The sequence below is a fragment of the Corvus hawaiiensis genome, chromosome 2 (assembly GCF_020740725.1).
Source record: "Corvus hawaiiensis isolate bCorHaw1 chromosome 2, bCorHaw1.pri.cur, whole genome shotgun sequence".
NCBI classification, from domain to species: Eukaryota; Metazoa; Chordata; class Aves; order Passeriformes; family Corvidae; genus Corvus; species Corvus hawaiiensis.
The window spans coordinates 4,064,994-4,084,902 of record NC_063214.1 but is presented as its reverse complement, the minus strand read 5'-3'; the positions used below and the strand labels follow the sequence as shown (position 1 = coordinate 4,084,902).

At 41.6% G+C, this 19,909-nt stretch overlaps 1 protein-coding gene across 7 annotated transcripts in view; it reads right to left on the bottom strand.

The window, feature by feature from the left end:
- EPHA6 (EPH receptor A6) overlaps nucleotides 1-15,651 on the bottom strand; it is a 392,563-nt gene extending 376,912 nt beyond the window's left edge. For 2 of the 7 annotated variants that reach the window (XM_048293614.1, XM_048293611.1), the window contains exon 1: nucleotides 15,444-15,650. In XM_048293614.1, coding sequence (XP_048149571.1) covers nucleotides 15,444-15,546 — 103 coding nt within the window. In that variant the 5' untranslated portion in view covers nucleotides 15,547-15,650. Of the gene's footprint in view, nucleotides 1-15,443 lie in introns of all 7 variants that reach the window. The other 5 variants (XM_048293612.1, XM_048293617.1, XM_048293613.1 and 2 more) reach the window with 3 other exon arrangements.
- Between the last annotated feature and the right edge of the window lie 4,258 nt (nucleotides 15,652-19,909).

The window sequence follows — 19,909 nt, the reverse complement described above, 5'->3', positions numbered from 1 at the left end:
AGGAAATGTTTGAATTAAAAAGTGCTTTATGACATTTTTCTTCAAAACTTTTTTTCCCCGCTCTTTTGCCATTCTTCCTGAAATGTCTGAGCACAAAAAACATGACAAGCGGACAAACAGCACCACGACTGTGGAGATGAGTTACTCTATTAAGGGAAATACAGGCAATAATTTAAAAAAATATTCTTTCCTCCTATCTGAGGACTACAATATAATGCTCAATGAAAATGCTCAATTTGTCTGGGAAGGCTATCCAGTATACCACATAATTATAGAATAGTTCAGGTTAGAGGGGTCCTCTACAGATTATCTAGTCCAGCTGCATTGACAGGGACATCTTCCACTATCCCAGACTGCTCCAAACCCCATCCAACCTGCCCTTGAACACTTCTAGGGATGGGGCATCCACAGTTTCTCTGGGCAACCTGTGGCAGTCTTTCACCACCCTCCCAGTAAGGAATCTCTTCTTTATATCCAGTCTAAATCTACCCTCCTTCAATTTAAACCAGAGAGGAAGAGAGATGTTATGTTCAAAAGCCAAAAAAAAAAAAAAAAAAAAAAAGAAAAAAAAAATCATAACAGAAGGCAGAACTGGAACTGAAGGAAAAGAGGGATTGGAGAATGCAGGAGAGGTACTGAAAAGTGGTAACATTTAAAGGCTGTACAGGAAGACAATGAACACTGTTAAGAAGAAACATTATTATTCTTTGCACATCAGGAATGAGGCAGGAGCTGGAATGTGGATACAGCTAACAGGTTTTGCACACATTTGCCTCCATTAAAACAACTTGTCACCACAACTGTAGCTAGAATCCAAAATATGTCATCAGTAACTGATTAGTGTAAAATTCTAAATCGCTGTCTTTCAAAATACAGCAATTTACCAGACATACTAAAACTAAGACAACTAAAGCTGTCTTCACTTCTCATTTCAGACTGCATGGCAGAAGGCAAGAAGCAAGGTTTCATTTTCATTAATGACAGAGTTATTCTGGAATAAACAATATCCTTGATAGAGTTAGCATACATTAAATTGACACGGTTGGATCTATGAATAGTTTCAGGCCAAGCATTTTTTTACCTCGTGTATGGGGATTTATTTTGGCCTGTAAAAAGAACTATCGAGGATTATAAGGAGTCAGGCGGAGAAAATCAGTGTTAAGGAAATACTTTATGGTTAAAATTAAGTATATGATTACATCCCTAGTTAAAAGTGCTACTATAAAGGGGATAACATGTAAAATTTGTGGTGATGCGATGTTTTTACTGTATTTTTCTATGTTCTTTGTACTCCAATGGTTCTTCCCTACCTTCCCCACTCCTACTCCCAGTTGGTCTGCCCCAGATCCAAGCCGCTCCCCCAGTGCTCCCAATATGGTTATCCCCTCCCTTTGTTCTGGCACCTTCCCTATCAATCACCCAAACCCCTCCTGGAGTTCTGGACTGTTCTGTGTCTGTCACCCGAGCCCTCCCTAATTACCCTTCTATGGTCCCCGTCAGTCCCTCGAGACCCTGCCCCCTCGGGTACCTCCCCTCTTGGAAATCCCCTGAACCTCGATGCTCCATTGGGGCATGTGATCCCTTTCCCTCCACCCCTCGAGACTATTGATCCACCTGAATGTCTATCCCTGTCCATATCCCTCCCCCAAAGACCCCTATTGGTCCCCTTTCGGGCCATCCCCCGCTGTAACACTTTCCTTTATAAGGTGTCGCACAGAGCTGCTCTGGGCTTGGCTCCCTGGACTCCTTTTGGCCTGAAGCTGTATCCAAAGGCAACCCTCCCCACAACTTATCTTCTCCCTCATTGGGGCTGCTGACAGCCACAGCACCTGGAGCTTCAGCTTCCCTGCTCCAGAGGAGCAGCTTTAAAGCCGGGAGCCTTCGGCTGCTCCCCACTGCTGCCGCACACCGCAGGTGCTGGCCCGGCTGAGGAAAGCGGTCACTGCGACAAAAACTGAATACTGATTTGTCACACAAAGTTCATAAACCCACACCGATTGATCTAAAGCCTCCTTTATTACTAGAGCTTGCAACCACCTTACCTGAGCAACTGGAAACACTCACTTTCCCACCTGTTCAAAATCATTCTCAGCCTATGAATAGAATATTTGCTCGTGGCAGGTTGCTCTACATTCTCCACAAATGCAATCAATTATTGTTTAGTGCTGTTTCCTATCACTAGTAATGAATGCCTTGATCGGAATCTCAGTGTGCTTTTTTGATTGCCCACGGTCCCTTCACTTCCAGTGCTTGCTCTCAATCAGATCGAGTGATTTAAATCTCATATTTAATTTAAAACACATGAAGGGGGAATTTTAAGATATTTCATTCGTGTAAATACCAGATTTATAACAATGAATATTATCTTTTATATTGCTACACAGCTCAATTTACTTCATCTAAAAGCAATATAACAGAGTAAGCACTGAGCAATCCTAATAGCCAAGCAGAATCAAATTAAGGAAGAAAAAGCTGACATCTGAATCGTAATGCATTAAGGTAAAATTACAGCTGAATTTGAGGATAATTTTATTCAATTTGACTTCACGAAAGCAGTACTTCTTCAGCATTAATTCAGAATTATACAAACCAAGAAGTGGTTTGAATCTATAAAAATTATTTATGTTTTCTTTTAAGATATCATTAAATTGCTGTTTGTGTGACAAAACCATATTGGTAGTGAACATTTTAGCTTATAATGTACATTTCATTGTATAAATGTCAGAAATAAGACTGGGTTAGGCAACTGAAGGTGTAAAAGAGTTTTTAGCTGCTTTAAATACAGCTAAACATGAGCAAGTTCATAAAAGGCATGGTTTTGAGACATTTAACTGTGGAATTCATGGTACAATTCCTCAAAAATAAGTCACGAGGCTGATCTTACTTCTTTTTTAAGTAATGTTCTTGACCAGGATAGGCTTGGTCTAACGGGGTTTTTTTCATGGAAAAGTTGGGAGGCATTGCCAACTCAACTACAGGCTGAAACTCTATTGGGGGGGGGGGGGGTGGACTATTGGAAGAGAAGGAATAATTCTTCCTATCTGGGATAATAAAGAAGAAAGGACATTAAATATGAATTATCAGACAATCCAAAGGGAGCCGAGTAGAATTTATTTTATGAAATAGGAGTGTAGCAGCAGCCACCTTCATATAACTGCTGACAAGCCAACCAAGCACCAATCCAACAACATGGGAATGAAGGAGACAAAAATCCCAGAAAATGCCCAATATTCATCAAAGTTAAAATACTACTGTTGCACAAAGTACCAGTCAAATCTTAGCAGCAAAGGTGTATGTGGTCCTGGCCACTTTTTTTTCAAGAAAGAGTGAATTAAACAGGATGAAGAATAAGCAAAGGCAACTGTAACTGTCGCAGAGATCAGAAATCTCAAATGAAAGACAAAAGCCACACACCAAACCCCAAAAGAAGAGATGTGACTCCTCCTACAACAGTGAGCTGGATAAAAAATGAGAATGGAAAGATGGTCTTAAGCTTTGGGACAATGCCAGCACAAGCATAAATGAATAAGCACCATTCACTAATAAATGCAGCCCATAAACGTATTTGAATTTCACAGCACTGAAGTTCAGAACAACTTTCCACCAGGAGCAATGAGGGAACATGGCTTAACTAGATTTAAGGTGAAAGTTAGTAATTGTATACAGCATCACAGGAGGCATTTGATGGTGGTAACAAAGCTTTTTCCCAACCCTTTGCTACAGAGCCCCTCAATGCAGCGTAAATAATTTTGGCACATACTGCTATAATGCAAATACAGCTCTTTCTCTCAAGAATAATTAAAAATGCTTTCAATGCCAGTAATGTTACAGTGACATATTTTCCTCACTGCCATGGAAATGAAGCCACTTGCTGAATGATAAACTGCTCCTTCCACTGCTAATTTCATTTCCTGTCTTGGAAGCTAAGGGTCACCTCTCCCTCCAACCCATCTGCTTTTGGTTCACAGTAAAAAGAACTTAAATAATAATTGAACCCTCCTCACAGAATTTCAATACAGATCTCTGCAAACTACTGCATTTATCTTAAACGTAAGTGTCCAAAGGGCATAATCCACATTTTATGAACTGTAGCAGTATTCAGCAATAAAAAATAGAATCAATGGACTCAAGTTGGTAACATTTCTTTCCTACTTCACATTGGAATTAATTCAATTTTTGTATTTTTTAAATTATGTACATTTTAAAAAGCACTAGAACCTGTTTGGAGTCTACAAATCTCTATGCTTACAGCTATGTATGACATACTGTTATAGAAACCTTCTTTTTTAACCACCAGACTAGACTCAAAATTCTGTAAATTACAATATTCACATAAGAAAGTCAGGAAAGTTAGATTGTTTTTTTATCTTCTCTTCCGTCTTCCTATTTTCTTCCCCTCCTCTCCCTTATCAGAAATGTACAGTTCCATCTCACTGTCTGAATAAACGATAGCTCACTGCTATTTTAGCTTTAGTCATAAAAATTCATTACTTCAGTGTAATGAAAATCGTACTGATGTGCCTCACAACTGCATAAATGTTTCTCTGCTCAAAGAACACTACCTCCATGAAGCTCACCAAAAAGAGTTTTCCTTTATTCATAAAGCATTTCATAGCAAGACTATTCCTTCATTTCTTTCTATAGTTTTCTTAGTTTAAACCAGATCAAAAAGCTTTTAACACATGTCCCATGAAATAAAGGCCCTGAAACCCAGACATTCAAAGTAATTTTTTTTTTGTGCATGTTGAATAACTGTGAAGTCAACCTGAGCTGCTACCTGGCAGCTCAAATAATCAGGTAATTTGGATGATGCATTCACTGAATTCAATGCAATCACATCTCATCTGGAGATAAGAACACCAGATATCAGAAAAGAATAGCTTAGGTCAGAGAAAGACTCAAGCAAACAAAATCACAGTTAAAGATAAAATATTTCAGTGCAAAAGACTGAACAGTTCTTCAGTCCCTCTTTCCACAGACTGAACATCAACTCATTAACTTTTTGTTTTCCTACAGACACTAAGAAAAAGAAGACCCTTAACTAAACAGTGCTTAACTGAAGGGTATTATTTTATATAAACCAAATCCTGCACCACTGAATTACAGTGTATCCTTGATTTTATTTACACAACTCAGTGCAGTTCCAGATGATTCACTTCAGCCATCCATGCTTGCAAAGGGACATACAGTAAATTACCTTTGTGCAGGAAAAATATTTGGCTATTTGGGGATTTTTTCATTCATTTATTCCCACTTCTGGAATTTCAGGTGAATTACTAGAACCTTCCAATTTAACAGGGTGAGTCCCTTACAAAAATGAAGTCATTTGGTTCCACCAACACTGACACATGTAGTTACTAACTACACTGGGGGGTGGTAAGGAAAGCTGTAGGGAACACTAATGTAAATTATCTGCTAACAGAGCACATGGAAAACTCCTGTTTTGAGGCATGTGTACAAGTGAAGAAGATACTTAGGCCAAACATCTCCACAGGGTTTTTACAAGGACCTTTTTATCAAAGGGCCACATTTCACATTTACTCAAATAACATGGAAATAATACTGACAGCTCAGGAGAGAAAAGAAAGACCAGACCAGGATCTCTATCGCCGCAGCCACACCATGATTCATTCAGTGGTTTTATCAAAACTCAGAAATTGTTAGGGGTATTTTGGACTCATCTAAACCTTCAAGCAATTCAGAATTTCATAGAAAAAGAATTAATTTCTGTTCTACATAAAACAAACTAGATTATAAACCATCCAGCCCTCCAGGCTGAAGCCTGAACAATCAGATGAGCTACATGGTAATTTATCCATTAACCTTTACAATGTGTGTCCCATGATCCACCTGAACCACAAATGGAGGAACAAATGCAAATCAAGAAGAACACTGTTGTCACTAGATTTAGTGTAATCTATATACAGTTCTAAATGTCAACATCTAATCAAGCCTAATCTATTATTGATCTCCTTTTTTGTTTTCAAAATATTCATCTACGGCACAAATTTCCATCAGCTTTTATTTCTTCAGGCACACCTCTCAAGTATAAAATGCATCTGTCAAACTAGAGCTATTAAAAATAATTTCCTAATTTGCTTTAAAGCAATTGAAACCTACTAATGCTAAGGCCTCGGGACATTACTTAAAATCCAAACTACTCATTACACAATTTGTAAGGCAAATTATTAGTGGTAAAGTGAATAGGATAAGCACTACTGGAACTTTTCATGTACTCAGTGATGCTGCAGGGATGCCATGAGAAAGGAACAGCCTCAGAAACTCCCTACAAGGGTGACCTCCACCAACCTCCTCTATGGTTATGGCTCTTGTTACTCAACTCTTTGAACTTCCAACACCGTTTTTTGCCTTCTAAACATGGAGTTTAAACACGGAAAATGCAAGTTTCAAAATTCCTTTGCTGCTTCATGTAATCTACTGGCAAGGTGCATGTTTTCATTATCATCTAATGCTTACACCCTGGAAGATGGCAGCTCTCTTGCCTTAAGTAAAGTAATTCAGATAATTTAGTAGAGGATTACACTGTCAATCTAAATAAAAACACCCTATATGTGAATGATAGTTGAAGAGGGGGAGAGAAAAAAAATGAAGCTTCAGAATATAAAATTTGCAGTAGAAAAGGAAAGTTTGTATTACCTAAATTTTTACACTAATGGGATTAGCAAGTCCCACACTTAGAAGTCAGGAAAAGCCAGAGCTGAAGTAGTCCCTGTGGCTCAGAGTCTCCATCAAAGAGAGCTGGTTCCCATGACAGTGGGAGTCAAACAGCTCCCTGGGCCAGCTGGCCAAGGTTCCTGCTGTGAGGTTCAGGCCTTGCCCTCAGGAAGGCTCTTAAGACACCAGGTACTCAAAATGGCAAGAAGGTTTCAGGTCTTTAATTTGTGTGGTACAAATCTACTTCATCTTCAGTGACCATTTTGAGAGACTGGGTTTTGATACATCATGGATTTTAAAACAGGAAGACAGTGCTCCTAGCAGAGAACAACTTTGTTATGGACAGGAAGAAAAATGAGTTTCACTGAAGACTACACTGAAAGCCTGTAGTACTGTACACTGAAGACTACACTGAAAGTACTGTATCTGCCTCTGCCACCTACGTGTGAGCACATCAAAAACTAATTCCTTGGAATTTGCACTGGGTGTCACAGACTGCTGGTCACCTGAACTAAAAGCTTTGGTCTTTAACTCTTCTCCTCAGATCAGTGCTATAAAGACATGAAGGCTTATTCAAAAGAATATTGTGAAAATAGTAGTTTTGAAGAGATCCAACACTGAAAAAAGAACTCTCTGTGCAGCCTAAAGTTTGCACAGAGCCTTGGATTAAACAACAGTGACGAAAAATGCTGGTGGATTCCTTCCAGCCACCAGCATTCACCTTTCTACGCTAGATGGGATGCCCTTTAGCTAGTCTGTAGGAAAACTGGAGTATATGTTAATATCATTATATTCACCTCTGTCAAGAGGAACCGTTAAACGTGGAATATTATGTGATTTTCTGGTTGCCTTTTGCAATCCCAGACTTCTTCAGATGCAGCTTTTACGATACCTGTCTCTAGTGGGACCATTTTTCCATCTGTAGTGTCACTCCTTCCTTTTAATACAACACCATCTTACAAAAGCAAATTCTTACCCTTAGCATGAGATGTGTATCTATGTTTCTTAAGAGAGTTAGGTTAACTCTTTCTGAAATTCAGTGTAAATCTGTAATTTAATGACATTTTTACCAAAATCACAGGGTAAGCATTCCTAGTTTTGTCTCTTCACAATAGATTTTGGGTTCCCACTGCATCTGATGGAAGCTGAGTGAGAGTTTGGCTGAGAAGCTGTGTGCCACAGCTCTCATCATGTTTCTCCATACCTAAATGCTAACGGTATTCATATTTACCTAAATTAAATGTTCCTCTAAAAAATAAAGTCCACTCAACTAAATTATTAAATCTAAAATAACCCTCTGAGTGCGTGTTTCTAGTGTATCATTCTGGCATGGACGTGTTTAGCAACTTCTGTAGTACAAATAAAATCAATCTACCAGAGACAAAGGTTTTACATTTCCCTTGCTTTCCTTTTCAAAGGTCTTCAGCAGCCACACAAAACTGGACTGTGCACACAAGGACTGTGGAATTTTATATGGTCCTACTTGGTTTAGCAGAAAGTGCTGGATTCAAACCACATTTTGAAATATGAATCCTTCATCCAAATGCTTTCCGTGCAATCAATTTCCAGCCACAAATACTGGAAGCACTACAGAAGAAAATGGCTAGGTCTCCTTTGATATTTTTTATTATGTCCAAAATATGTTTGAACAATTCTAAATTTTAGCGGAAGTTTTTTCTATAAAATTTGATTTTAAATCAGCAGGTGAAATCCACTGAGAAAATTAGCCTGGGAACATTCAGAAAGATAACTTTACCCCTATTAAAATACTAGTGCATTATCTTATGGAATGCTTTCTATTTAGCTCTTTTATTCCTTTATTTTAAGCAAGAAGCAACCAGCAGTCAGAGAATACAAATTACAGCAGCAAGTGCACTCTAACCAAGGGTCCCTAGCCAAAACAAATCACTCATTACATGCATCAATGATACTGTTTGCTGTATGTGACTTTTCCCCTTTTGTTCTAGGTGCAGAAGCCATTAAATGGATTGAGGCAGTGGAGCTCCCAGCAAATTCATCTTTTAACTATGTTCTCATTCTGTAGGTGCACCTCCACAGGAGGTTGTCGCACATGGTGCCTGCTGCCCACCTTCCTTCTGCACTGAAGTGCCACAGCACTGACTATTTTAATCTAAAACTTGTGTAATGGCAAAAACATGCTGGCATGAAGGAAAGCTGTGTTATCAATGCAGTTAACATACCCAGATATTGAAATGTTCCCTCTGGATTGCTGTGTTTATGTCACTGCTTCTCACCTAAGTATCGCTTGTGCTGTCCCACTTCCCCTCATCAACGGGATACCGCTCCTCTTGGAGAATCTGCCAGCAAACACCAGACACCTTCAAAGAGTGTCTGGGACTCAGATACCTTACAGCAAATGAAACCACCTCTCAGGAGGAAAAAACATCTGTCAGCTTCTTAGAAATCTACCTGAACACAAACCAGGAATTTCTATTTAGAGACAAAATACATTTTAAATCCTCAGATGATTCTACAGAAAGGACATTTTATTTTTAATCTAATCTCCTCATGAAAGTGCTTTTGAATCTTAAAGACCTGGCCCTACTTGACTGTCAAAAGAAATGGTCAGTCAATAATTTTACAACATTTTTTTACTCTAGTCTTAATTTAAAGATCAAAATACCCCTAACATCCTTTAAAAACACAGGAAGCTTTATATATTTAGAACGGGAATAGATCCATAAAAGAAAGTAATAGTAGCTGCTGGCTTGAAGGCGGAGGAGTACTATGACCTACTGTAAAGCAATTGTTTAAAGAGCAGAAAACTGTTTGTACAGTATCATAAACTGGGGGGGTGGGCAACACCCATGCATTGTTTGGGCAGGGTTTATTGTCCATAAAACTATCTACAGCCTCATTAAAATACCTTCATTTATTAAAATTAACAAATCTCTAACTATTAATTATCAAGGTATTCAGCAGCTTTTTTTTTTTTTTTTTTTACGGGATGGTAGAATTTAGTCCGAACACAGATAGCCAAGACAGTAAGTGAGAGAAATGCTAACTTCAAGAAGTATTATGTTGTGTGGGTGAGAAAAATCAGCAGAACTTTCCTACTGATTTGGAAAATCTTTAGGGGGTTTGGGTTTTGCTGAGACGATTTTGGGTTTTGTTTTGGCTTTTAGGGTTTTTTAATACAATGGATTAGCCAGCTTCAGCTATAAAACATGCAGTTTATTTAAAGCCACGATTGGTCTCCAAGCTTTGCTCTGTAACACATTAAAATTAGCACTGAGGTCACAAATGGGCTGCTGGATTAACTGAAGTGATTTCTCTTCAATGATTATTTTGAGCAGACTGGTTCTTAGATGTGGGAATGATCAATAGCCAACCTACACAAAAGGTGTTGCAATATTGATAACGAAAGCATCCTTGGAACTAAAATAAGGATAGCTGGAATAAGTGTTAGGAAGACTAAGGGGATTATGAGAAACGAACAAGCTAAAGATAATTTCACTGTTGAATTTTAATCACTTTTGTATGGTCCAGAAAGACATACTGAAAAAAATTGTGGTTTTATCATGTGAGAGACATCTTCTCAGCAGTAATTCTCAGTTCTAACACCTTACCATAAAGATTGACATATCATTTACAAGTTAAAAAAAACAGCTTCTGAAGGCGTATTGTTCACAACAGATAGTTTTTTGTTCACCTCTCCTGCACTGTAACATGGCTTCTGGAGGTCAGGATAGATTTTGGATAAATAATTTATCCAAACTTGTCTATTTCTATCTATTTTATCATTCTCCCTGTCACAGAGTTCAGCATGTTAACGGGCATATCAAACACAAGGCCAGCCTCATCTTTGTGTCAATGTCAAGTTGGGGAAATCCAAGGATCCTAATGAAACATTCCAGCTAACACACACAGCTGGAATAGGAATATATCCTAAAGCAGCTATACTATATTGGGATATAAGAACAGTAAAATGCTTCCCATATTGTACACATGCGTAATTTTCCCCAAATCCCTAATCAGTTAAATGAGATTTTTAAACATTAGACTTTTCATCAAAAAAGAAAAAAAGCCAACAAAATGGGTATTGACTTACTCTGTATATTACTGACAAAGAACTTATTGAACTTCTAGGCTTTCCTAAAATTCTCAAGTGAAAATTCTAACATCAGATACCCTAAACAAGCCCTCATGCCAAGTAATGAACTAAAAGTATCTATCTGGAAACACGGAAGAGATTTTAATAAGAAAAACTCAATTTCCTACATGCTTTTTTATTCTTTTTCTTTGGTAAACTTTTTGACCTCCCAGAGGGAGTGATGTCTGACCAGATAGTTACATTTGTAAACTTCAGGAAACACTTCAATTCCTCTGTGGTGTTTTCACTCCTGTAAATTACAGGAAAACTACTGCACTGATTTAGTTTTTAAACTGTATCTGCTTAAGCTATGCATTTATTAATATTTAATATTTCCATGCCAATCATGCTCATTTGTCCAAAAAAACCTTCATATCCAGACAGCACTCAGTACTGCCAAATACAACACCAGGAATGTGTCCTGAACCATTAATTGCAAATCTGTTCATTTCATGGCACAAAAATACAGGCTTTTGGATAACAAGTCATTTCATGCATATCTACAACTGCACAGGTTCCCAAGTCTTCATTAGCACACAAGTCCATATGGATGTGGGATTTTACACACTGGTAAAAATGTTCTTAAAAGTTTCTTAAGAACTTGAAACTGAAGTATGATTCTATCTACATGCTGAAAAGGGAATGACACACATTAACTGGCTTTGTTTATTTAATTTTCTCATGTTTTTGTAATGACGTAAAAGCTCATTGAAGTATGAGCTGGACAACTGAACAGCAGAGTTCACCAGGACTAGCACAACACAGGCAGCAGCACAGCCTTTTTACAGTACTTTAAGTCCTCAAAGAGATATCCTCTAGCAGTAAAACATCAGCTTCATTCACAGAAAAGTTCAGTCTCTCTACACTTAGTCCTTGGTCTCCTTATTGCTACTCAGAAGAAATTCTGAGTTCTGTATTCACAAAGAGTGCCTGTATGTGGTAGATGGCACTTCTGTAAAAATAAATATGCAAATAAAAATGAGCCAACCTCTTTGATGAATACCTCAAGGTCATTAGTAATCTACCCGATATTTTACTACCAGAATCAAAAAGCTTTATTACCTACTTGGAGCTACCCAATTTACATCAAGTCTAATCATTGTGAAAATACAGGCTGTATGAATTTCAGAACTGACATTTGACATTATTTCTTATTTCAACTTTTTTTACTGTAAGAAGAAAAAAATGAATGCAGGTGCCTTCTAGAGGTATGAATAGAAAGACCAACCTTGCATAACCTGACAAGAAGTAATGACACCCAGAAACTGAAAAAGCAACAGCTTTTTTACACTTCACTGATAGGCAGGATGCATTAGAAACTCTGCAAGTTCTGTAGTTGGCTTCAGGAATTAATTGTCTGGTGATGAGATAATGGCAGATACAACCTGAAAGGAGCCAGGGTACAGAAACTCTTTCTGGTTTACATATATGAAGAAACAAATATGTTTTCTCATTTTTATGTATGTAGAAACATTCATGTGTGCATGCTTAGCACAGGAAACTGTTGAGCCATTACCTGGTACGACCTTTATCTTAAAACGTCCCACATGTTTTGCATAAGGAACTGCACAGGTCAGATGCCATTTTCTGTAATTTTAGGTCTGACAGCAATTGCCCAATTCATTGTGTTCTAGCAAGCAAAGAGCAAAGCTACACCACGGCACGCTGAGATCTTGCACAGTAACCTGTTCATACTGGATGTCACGGACAACCATTGAAAATCTGTATGAACATTTACTCAACCTCCACCATTAACTGAGCCCTCTGTTCCAAGCAGTTCTGCCACATACTGCAGTGCTCACTGCTCCTATGCAATTCCATGGCCTTGCCCACCTACAGGGTTTTTCTGAGCAGTAAAAAATAGCCCTTGGCATGGTCATAATATATTTTTGAACTGATCACTCCATGAAGATGAGTAAGTTCACTTCCCTGTCAATTGTATTGTTTGTGCCTGCCTTGCTACAGATTCTCTAAGACACCACACATTGATTTACTGGCTGAGGAATGACAACCTAAGAGCCTTAGAGCTGTATAAAAACATACGTAGTTCTTTCTGTTTGACAAGAACAAAAAAGATTAATCCCAACATGGTTATAATAACAATTTATAAGACCAGAGTATATTATTTTTCTGAAAATCCCTCTTTAACAACAGGAAACAATCCAGTAAGAATGAAGTGGGAGACCTGTCTGTTTACCAAATCAGATTAATAAACCTATTTCCATCCTTTTCACCCAAACAATCAAGAGACCCAAACAAAACATTGCTTTGCAATTTAGTATTAATGCTGGTATGTTTCTGAACACAAAATAGAACACAAAATGTAACAGATAGCAAAGTTAATAGTTGTAATAATTATTAGTGAAAACCCAACAGCAGTTATTGCAAAGGTGTTTTCAACACATGCATGCTGAAAATATCACTTGAGGAAAATTTAAAGAAATTATGTTTCCTCACAAGATTTAAAACAGTACTTTGCAGCTGGGATTCCAAGTGTTAGTAACCGGCATTTTAACCTTCCACATTTAAGTGTTTCCACAAAGGGCAACTTTTTTATTGTAGTAACTTCCTTTCCTTCAATTCCTGGATTTAGAACAAGTTATCATTAAAAGCAGACTCTTTTTGCTAGCATTTTATTAACCAGGTGGGGGTGTGTGTATTACAGCACCTGTATTAATTCAGTCTATTTTCAGTTCACTTGGGTTTTGTTGAGTTATATTTAGTGAGCTGTATTTATTACTTGTTTTCTATGGTGATATGGCAGTGCCAAAGGTAAGAGGCTGCTTGTTCTGCTGAAGTTTGGAAGCAACGTGCAAAAAAAGAGGTTACTCAGAAGTTAGGAAATTCACCAGTACTCTCTTGCAGCCAACACCACAACACCTGACCTTGTTAGGAAAAGTTACATCAACATCAAGAAACCACTTCATCCCTGACATACTTTGATAACTTTTCCCCATCCTTTGCTCACCTTTTAAAACACTATTTAAACACTACTGATTTAATCCCAGAATATCAAATACTAGTTTAGAAACCTAATCTTAGCTGCATTATTTGATAAAAACTCTTTGCCTTTGATGCTATTATGCTGCCTTAGCTATTCTACAACACCAAGAATATATATTTTTTTTTAAAATCACATCCATGTGTCATGTTAGGCCTTGTGGTAACGCAGCAGACATTAGCATGCACTAATGGCTGTGACATCAAAGGAAAACTGGGTTGTGCCACCATGAGAGTCTGATGTCTTCCAAGACGTAAGAAAGGGCAAAAATCAGCCTTGATACGATTGTAGGCTCTACAATTACAAACTGGAATTATTCATCACATTCAGCATGGGAGAGATAAAGGAATCATACTAACTCGGAATGTCCTTGCCATAACTCACCCTGATGGCACAGGGGCTTTGTGGCCATACTATGGTTCTTCCCCATTCTCTAGAGATCTTATTCTCTGATTTTACTGTTACTGAGGTGGTTACAAAGAACACTGAAAACAAACTGCAGAACAAAAATGTGAAAACACATGAACCGTATATTTGATAGTACTCCACGACTAAACCCAGTTTGTTTTCTTTCCCCATTACTTTCCATCATTGCCAATTTCAACACTCCTTGAAATTCCTGTTAGCAGCAACATTTAGAGCTACCCTTCAGTTCCTGTATTTTCAGTCACATCACACTAAAACCCAAAAAAAGCCAGATTGCACAAAAATAATGTTAAAGGTACAGAAGACTCATACTTTAGAAGCAGATGCATCCTCTGCAACTTAAGTAGAGAAATGTACATAAAACAAGCAGTTCAGGAAATTCTCTGCTCTATCCAGATATTTGATAACATATAGTGTGATGTTTCATAATCAGGTCTGGGCTCCTTTCTTCAGCTCTTCCTAACAAAATATTTTATCTTCTGCGTGTGCTACACATTTTTATTTCTATAAACAGAATGATTCCCTTCTTAATCCGGAGGTACTTTTCTTAAGCGCACACCTTACAACCCAAAGAATTAAAATACCGTCTTCAGTGAGACCTGATGAGAATGCACCTGTTACAAAGAGCCTAAATGGGGGTTTTTCTCCGACAATCAGCCCGTAGCGTGCAGAGATTAGGTGTTAAGGACAGCCAGGCACCTTTTAACAGTTCGCTCACCAGCAGCAATTCCCCCTAAGGCGCGATGAGCTCTCTCAAACCCATTCTGAAGGGCTTTGCGTTCGGCAGGACCGAAGCAAACCTTAAACCCACAGATCAAGTAAAATGATGCTACCGCTCCACCTCGCCGGGAGGTAACTTTCGGTTCCCTGCTCTCAGTCCCGCACCCCGGCGGCTGAGGGTGCCCGGGGCGACCGTGGAGAGCTGCGGGCAGCCGCGGCGTTATCCCCGGCGGGGGACGGCAGCTCGCCCTGCCGGGGCGGGGTGGGCAGCGGAGCCCCGCTACTCCTCTGGCCGCAAGCGCCCAACTTTTGGGGGCGGCAGGAAGGGGTGGCCGCCGAGAGGCGCCCGGTCCCGCATCCCTGTGGCCCCGCATCCCTGTGGCCCCATCCGCAGCCGGGAGAGGCCGAGCTGGCGGCCGCAGGTGCGGACCCTCCCTCACAGCCGTCGCCCGGCGGAAAGTTGCGGGGAGCCCGCAACGCAGCGCACCCGCGGCCGCCCTCACTTACCGTGGTTGCTGGCGACGTGCCCGGCGGCGGCGGGGCGCGCTGTCAGCAGGGGGAGGAAGAGGCCGACTCTCCAGAGCAATGCCCTCACCTCACTACACCCCATGGCTGGTGGCCGCCGAGCGCCCCGCGACCTCGGCCCGCGGAAGCTGCCCGTGCTCCCCCAGGCCGGCGGGGACCGCCGCCGCCCCGCCGGGCTGCGCTGCCTGCACTGCCGCCGGGGGCTGCGCGGGCCGGGGCGGGCGCATCCACCGCCGGGGTCCCGGGGCACGGCGGCAGCCCGGAGGGCGAGGGCGGGCGGGGGCGCCGGGACCCCCGCTGCCGCTGCCGCCCTGCCGCGAGGGGCGGCGGCGCTGGCAACAGGGAGAGCTCCGGCAACTTCCAGGCGGTGGCGGCGGGGGGGGGGTCGCGCCCCTCTCCCTCCGCCGGCTCCGGCCGGTGGCACCTTCAGCCCCGCAGGAGCGCCCCTCGCAGCCTCAGCAGCCTCCTGCACGGGAGCAGCCTCCTCCCCCGGCCGCGCCGCACGGTGTCCCGCATCCCCGGCCGGAGGCAGCGCCGAGGGGCTTCAGGCTCCCACGGTGGAGCGCGACGAGGGCGAGAAGGGCCGGCGACTTCTCACGCTCCCGAATGCATCAAGGAAACTTGCAGGGCGGCATCCCCGACCCTCCGCCGCCGTGCCCGGCTCTGCCGCTCGCCCCTCTCACTCAGTCTCTGTCTCTCCCCCCTCTGCCGCGGAGCAATCAGAAACCAGGCGGCTCTGGTGTGATGTTCGCTGCTCCCTCCTGATTTGCGTGCCGCGCTGCCGGCTGCAGTTTTTTGGTGCCGCCGCTCCCCTGCCGCCCGCGGAGCGCTCTCCCCCTCCTCCGGCGCGGCCGCGGGGCCGCCCCGCTGCGCGCAGCCCGGCGGGTGCCGGGTCCGCCGGGAGCCAGCGCGGCCCCGCGCCGGGGGCGCTCCGGCACTCGCGCCCCGCCAGCCAGCGGGCGGCCCGGCGCGCCCGGGGGCAGCGGGGGAGGGAGGGACGGGCGGACGGAGGGAGGGAGGGGAGGGATGGAAGGAGAGCGTAGGAGCGGCGGCCCCTCCTCAGCCGCCCGCCCGAGGGGAGCGCGGGTGCGGTGCGGTGCGTGAGGCGGGCGCGGGAAAGCGCCCCCTCGCCTCGGCGCTGCCGGCAGCCGCGGGCCGAGTGCGGCGGGCTCGGCGCTAGAGGGGGTTAGTGGACAAGGCACGGGCAGAGCGCATCCCGGCCGGGGAGCGCCGCTCGGGAGGGGCCGCGGCCGCCGCCGCTTAAAGGGGTGCGGGCCTCCACCCACGGGTGGCGGCGGCTCGCGGGACAGGGGGACCCGCCCGGGGCGGCACTGGGCTGCCGCTGCTCGTTAAAGTTACGCCCAATGGATGCAAGGGACAAGCAAAGCGTGAGGAGACCGCGTCCGAGCATCCCCGGAACATCTACTCTCTCCCTCTATTTTTTTTTTTTTTTTTTCAAATTAATTTCTCCGCCAGGTACCAGAGGCGTGTGCAGGGCTGGGGGAGCCGCCTCCGGTGTGTGTGTGTGTGTGTATGTGTGCTGATCTGATCCGATCTGATCTGCCGGCTGCTGTCATCCTCCCCGGCCAGGTGCGCTGGCACCTGGGATGGGCGCCCTGTGGAAGTGCCGCACTCTCACCACACTCCACATGCCGGCCTATGTCGTCTTTTTTTTTATTATTATTATTCTATCGAACATTTCGGTTTCTGGATTTCTACAAAGGCAGGGGAAAAAAAACCCGAAGCCCACAGGAAGATACTCATATACGTATTTCTGCATATGAATCAAACCAGGTGTCTAAATCCACAAGAAAGAGGGGAAAAAAAAAAAAAAAGCTAATTCCCAATGCTTCCCTATGTTCAGAAATCCCATTGAAGTGAATGGGTAATGCAGCTACAAGATTCTGCACCAGAGAATACCAAAGTTCCTGCTGAGGTGCCTAGATAGATGTTCAGAGAAGCTTTGTATGAAAACACTTAACTTTGTAATGCAAGAATAAAGAATGTTTGTAAAACTATTATTCTAAGGATTATTTTCAAAAGAGCTGTTCAATGAGCAAAGCCAACACAGAAATATATATTTATGGGTATTTGGAAGGATCTTTAAAGATTACAGCGAGCCTACAACATTGCAGTATTTCCTATATTTAGCTGTGTTAACAACATCCTATAAGCAAAACTTTTATTCAAAAAGAAGGTCAAACAGGAAAAGCTTAATATTTTGTCTTAGGCTCAAGGGGAGGTAAAAGGAGAAAGTTAAATTTTTAATATTTGGATGTTGGACACCCAAATGGGTGTTAGAGTGTTTAGGTGACCTTTAAAGAGCCCTTCCAACACAAATTATTCTGAGTCCATGAGTCTCAGTACTGTTCTGGTTTAGAATTAACACAGGCAAAAGGAAAGTAGCGCTAACTACCTACTAAGGTTTGCTTTTTTGGGGTAAGAGGTGAGAATTCAGGCTTTAATTCTTCTCAGGTTCCTGGTTGAGTAGTAAGATGCTTCCCCACCAGACTGCCATAAAACAGTAGTGCAGGACATCCTGTATAAAGAGCCCCAGATGAAGATGAGTTGTTTGGAGCAGTGAAGAACACTGCTTGCAACCTCTGAGAAAAATTTTTCACACATTAATGGGAAAGGGCAATTAATTGCCACAGCGAAAGTGAACTGAGATTCCTTCCCTCTCTTCTGCTGTTGCATGGTACAGATTTGGGGGTTTTATACCAGGCTTTTTTCTGACAAGTCCAGTAGCACATGTATTTATATGCTTACATCTGTGCAGGCACTCTGCAGACACTTGTGCATCTCCACATCACGCAGGCATTTCCTTCCTGAAGAACCTTGGAAGGTCTGGCTTCCCACTTCTGTTGCTTTTACAAGTCCTGTGAGACTACAGCTGAATACATAAAGGAGGCGGGGAGAGATGTGACAACAGCATAGACAAAATATGTGTGTTTCGTTTCGCAGCTCTGCCTCCTGTGAGCCTTGAACTCCACAAGTCACATGAAACTGTTGGGTAACCAAACAGCTAAAAAGGATGGGTGGCATTCTCTCCACAGTGTCCCTGCACCAGTTTTTAATTTGAATTTTAACAGAATTTCCAGGGGAACAACTTTGGAAGAACAGTGCTCATTCATCTACATACAGATTAAATTTTTATAACTTTGTGTATTATTGTGAATTCCGAATAAAATCTTAGCCATTGTGCTTTTTCAAATGTATGCAAACATACTAAATGCAATAGAGGATGGCAGAGTATTAAATGTAAAGAAGTAGAGTCCTATTTTAATAACATTTTCCCCCTGAAATTTAAAGCCACTTTGTATAATAAACTTTGAAGTAATAAACAGGATAGTTGCACCAGGTAGATAAAGAAGAAGAGCCACAGTCTTCATCCTCAGATTTCTAGAGTGTATTTTTGTAGGAGCAAGGAATTCCATATATTGCCATTCTTATAACAAGCCAGAATGTGACTTGCCCTGTGAACTCCTATTTTTATTATTCTCTTAAAAAAAGGGATAACTTTTCTGCTAATAATAAACAAAAAGCCAAACAGGAAATATAGGATATAAATTACACATAATAGGTTGTCTTTTGTTCTTTGTGTAGTTAACTATACATGATTTGTCTTTAGTGGTGTTAATTATAATAAAACTATGACTTCCTCTAAAAAAAACCCCAAAAGCCATTCATTTTTCATTAACATTTCTGATAATATAATGTTGGTTTGTGTTTTAGGCCTTTGAACCATCACTCCCTACTGTCTGTGGTTTAATGTGATCAAAGCAAACATTTTAATTAGGACACTGACCAAGAACGTATTTACAATAAATTTAAAACACTTTCCCCATGCAGCACTTAGTAGGATTTGCTGATGTTCAAAGTGCTGTTATGTTTGGACCAACATACCTGCATTAGGATTTTTTAAAGAGTAACACTCACACTCGCTGACTTTAACTACAACCTGTATACTAAGGAAAACACAATGTATTATTGATCTCTTGAAGTCTGAGGCAAGAGCTTTTCTATTGAACAGAATACAGTGCTGATTTGGCAGTGTAACCAGAAATGAAACTTCCAATAGTATCTCTCCTATTCAGACTTAAAAAGTCTAAATTACACTTTCCCATAACATTGAAAGTGGATTCCATTTTGTTATGCATTATATTGTTGTGTCTATAGAACTCTACACTTTTTTTTTTTGTTTGAATGAGCAGGCCTTTTACTTTACGAACATCTTTATTATTTAGTGTGTTTAATGACAGGCTGACACCAGATCATTATCAGTATTTCTTCTTTCTACCATAGTCCCCAAATATGCTCATGGTATGTGCAGCAATTCACATGAAGTGCTTTTAAGTATTTGCAGATTTTGACAATTTTCTCTCACACATCAAGGGAAGTAAAGTAGAAGTTTAGTAAGGCTTATCTCCTCTCCTGTTGTGGATACA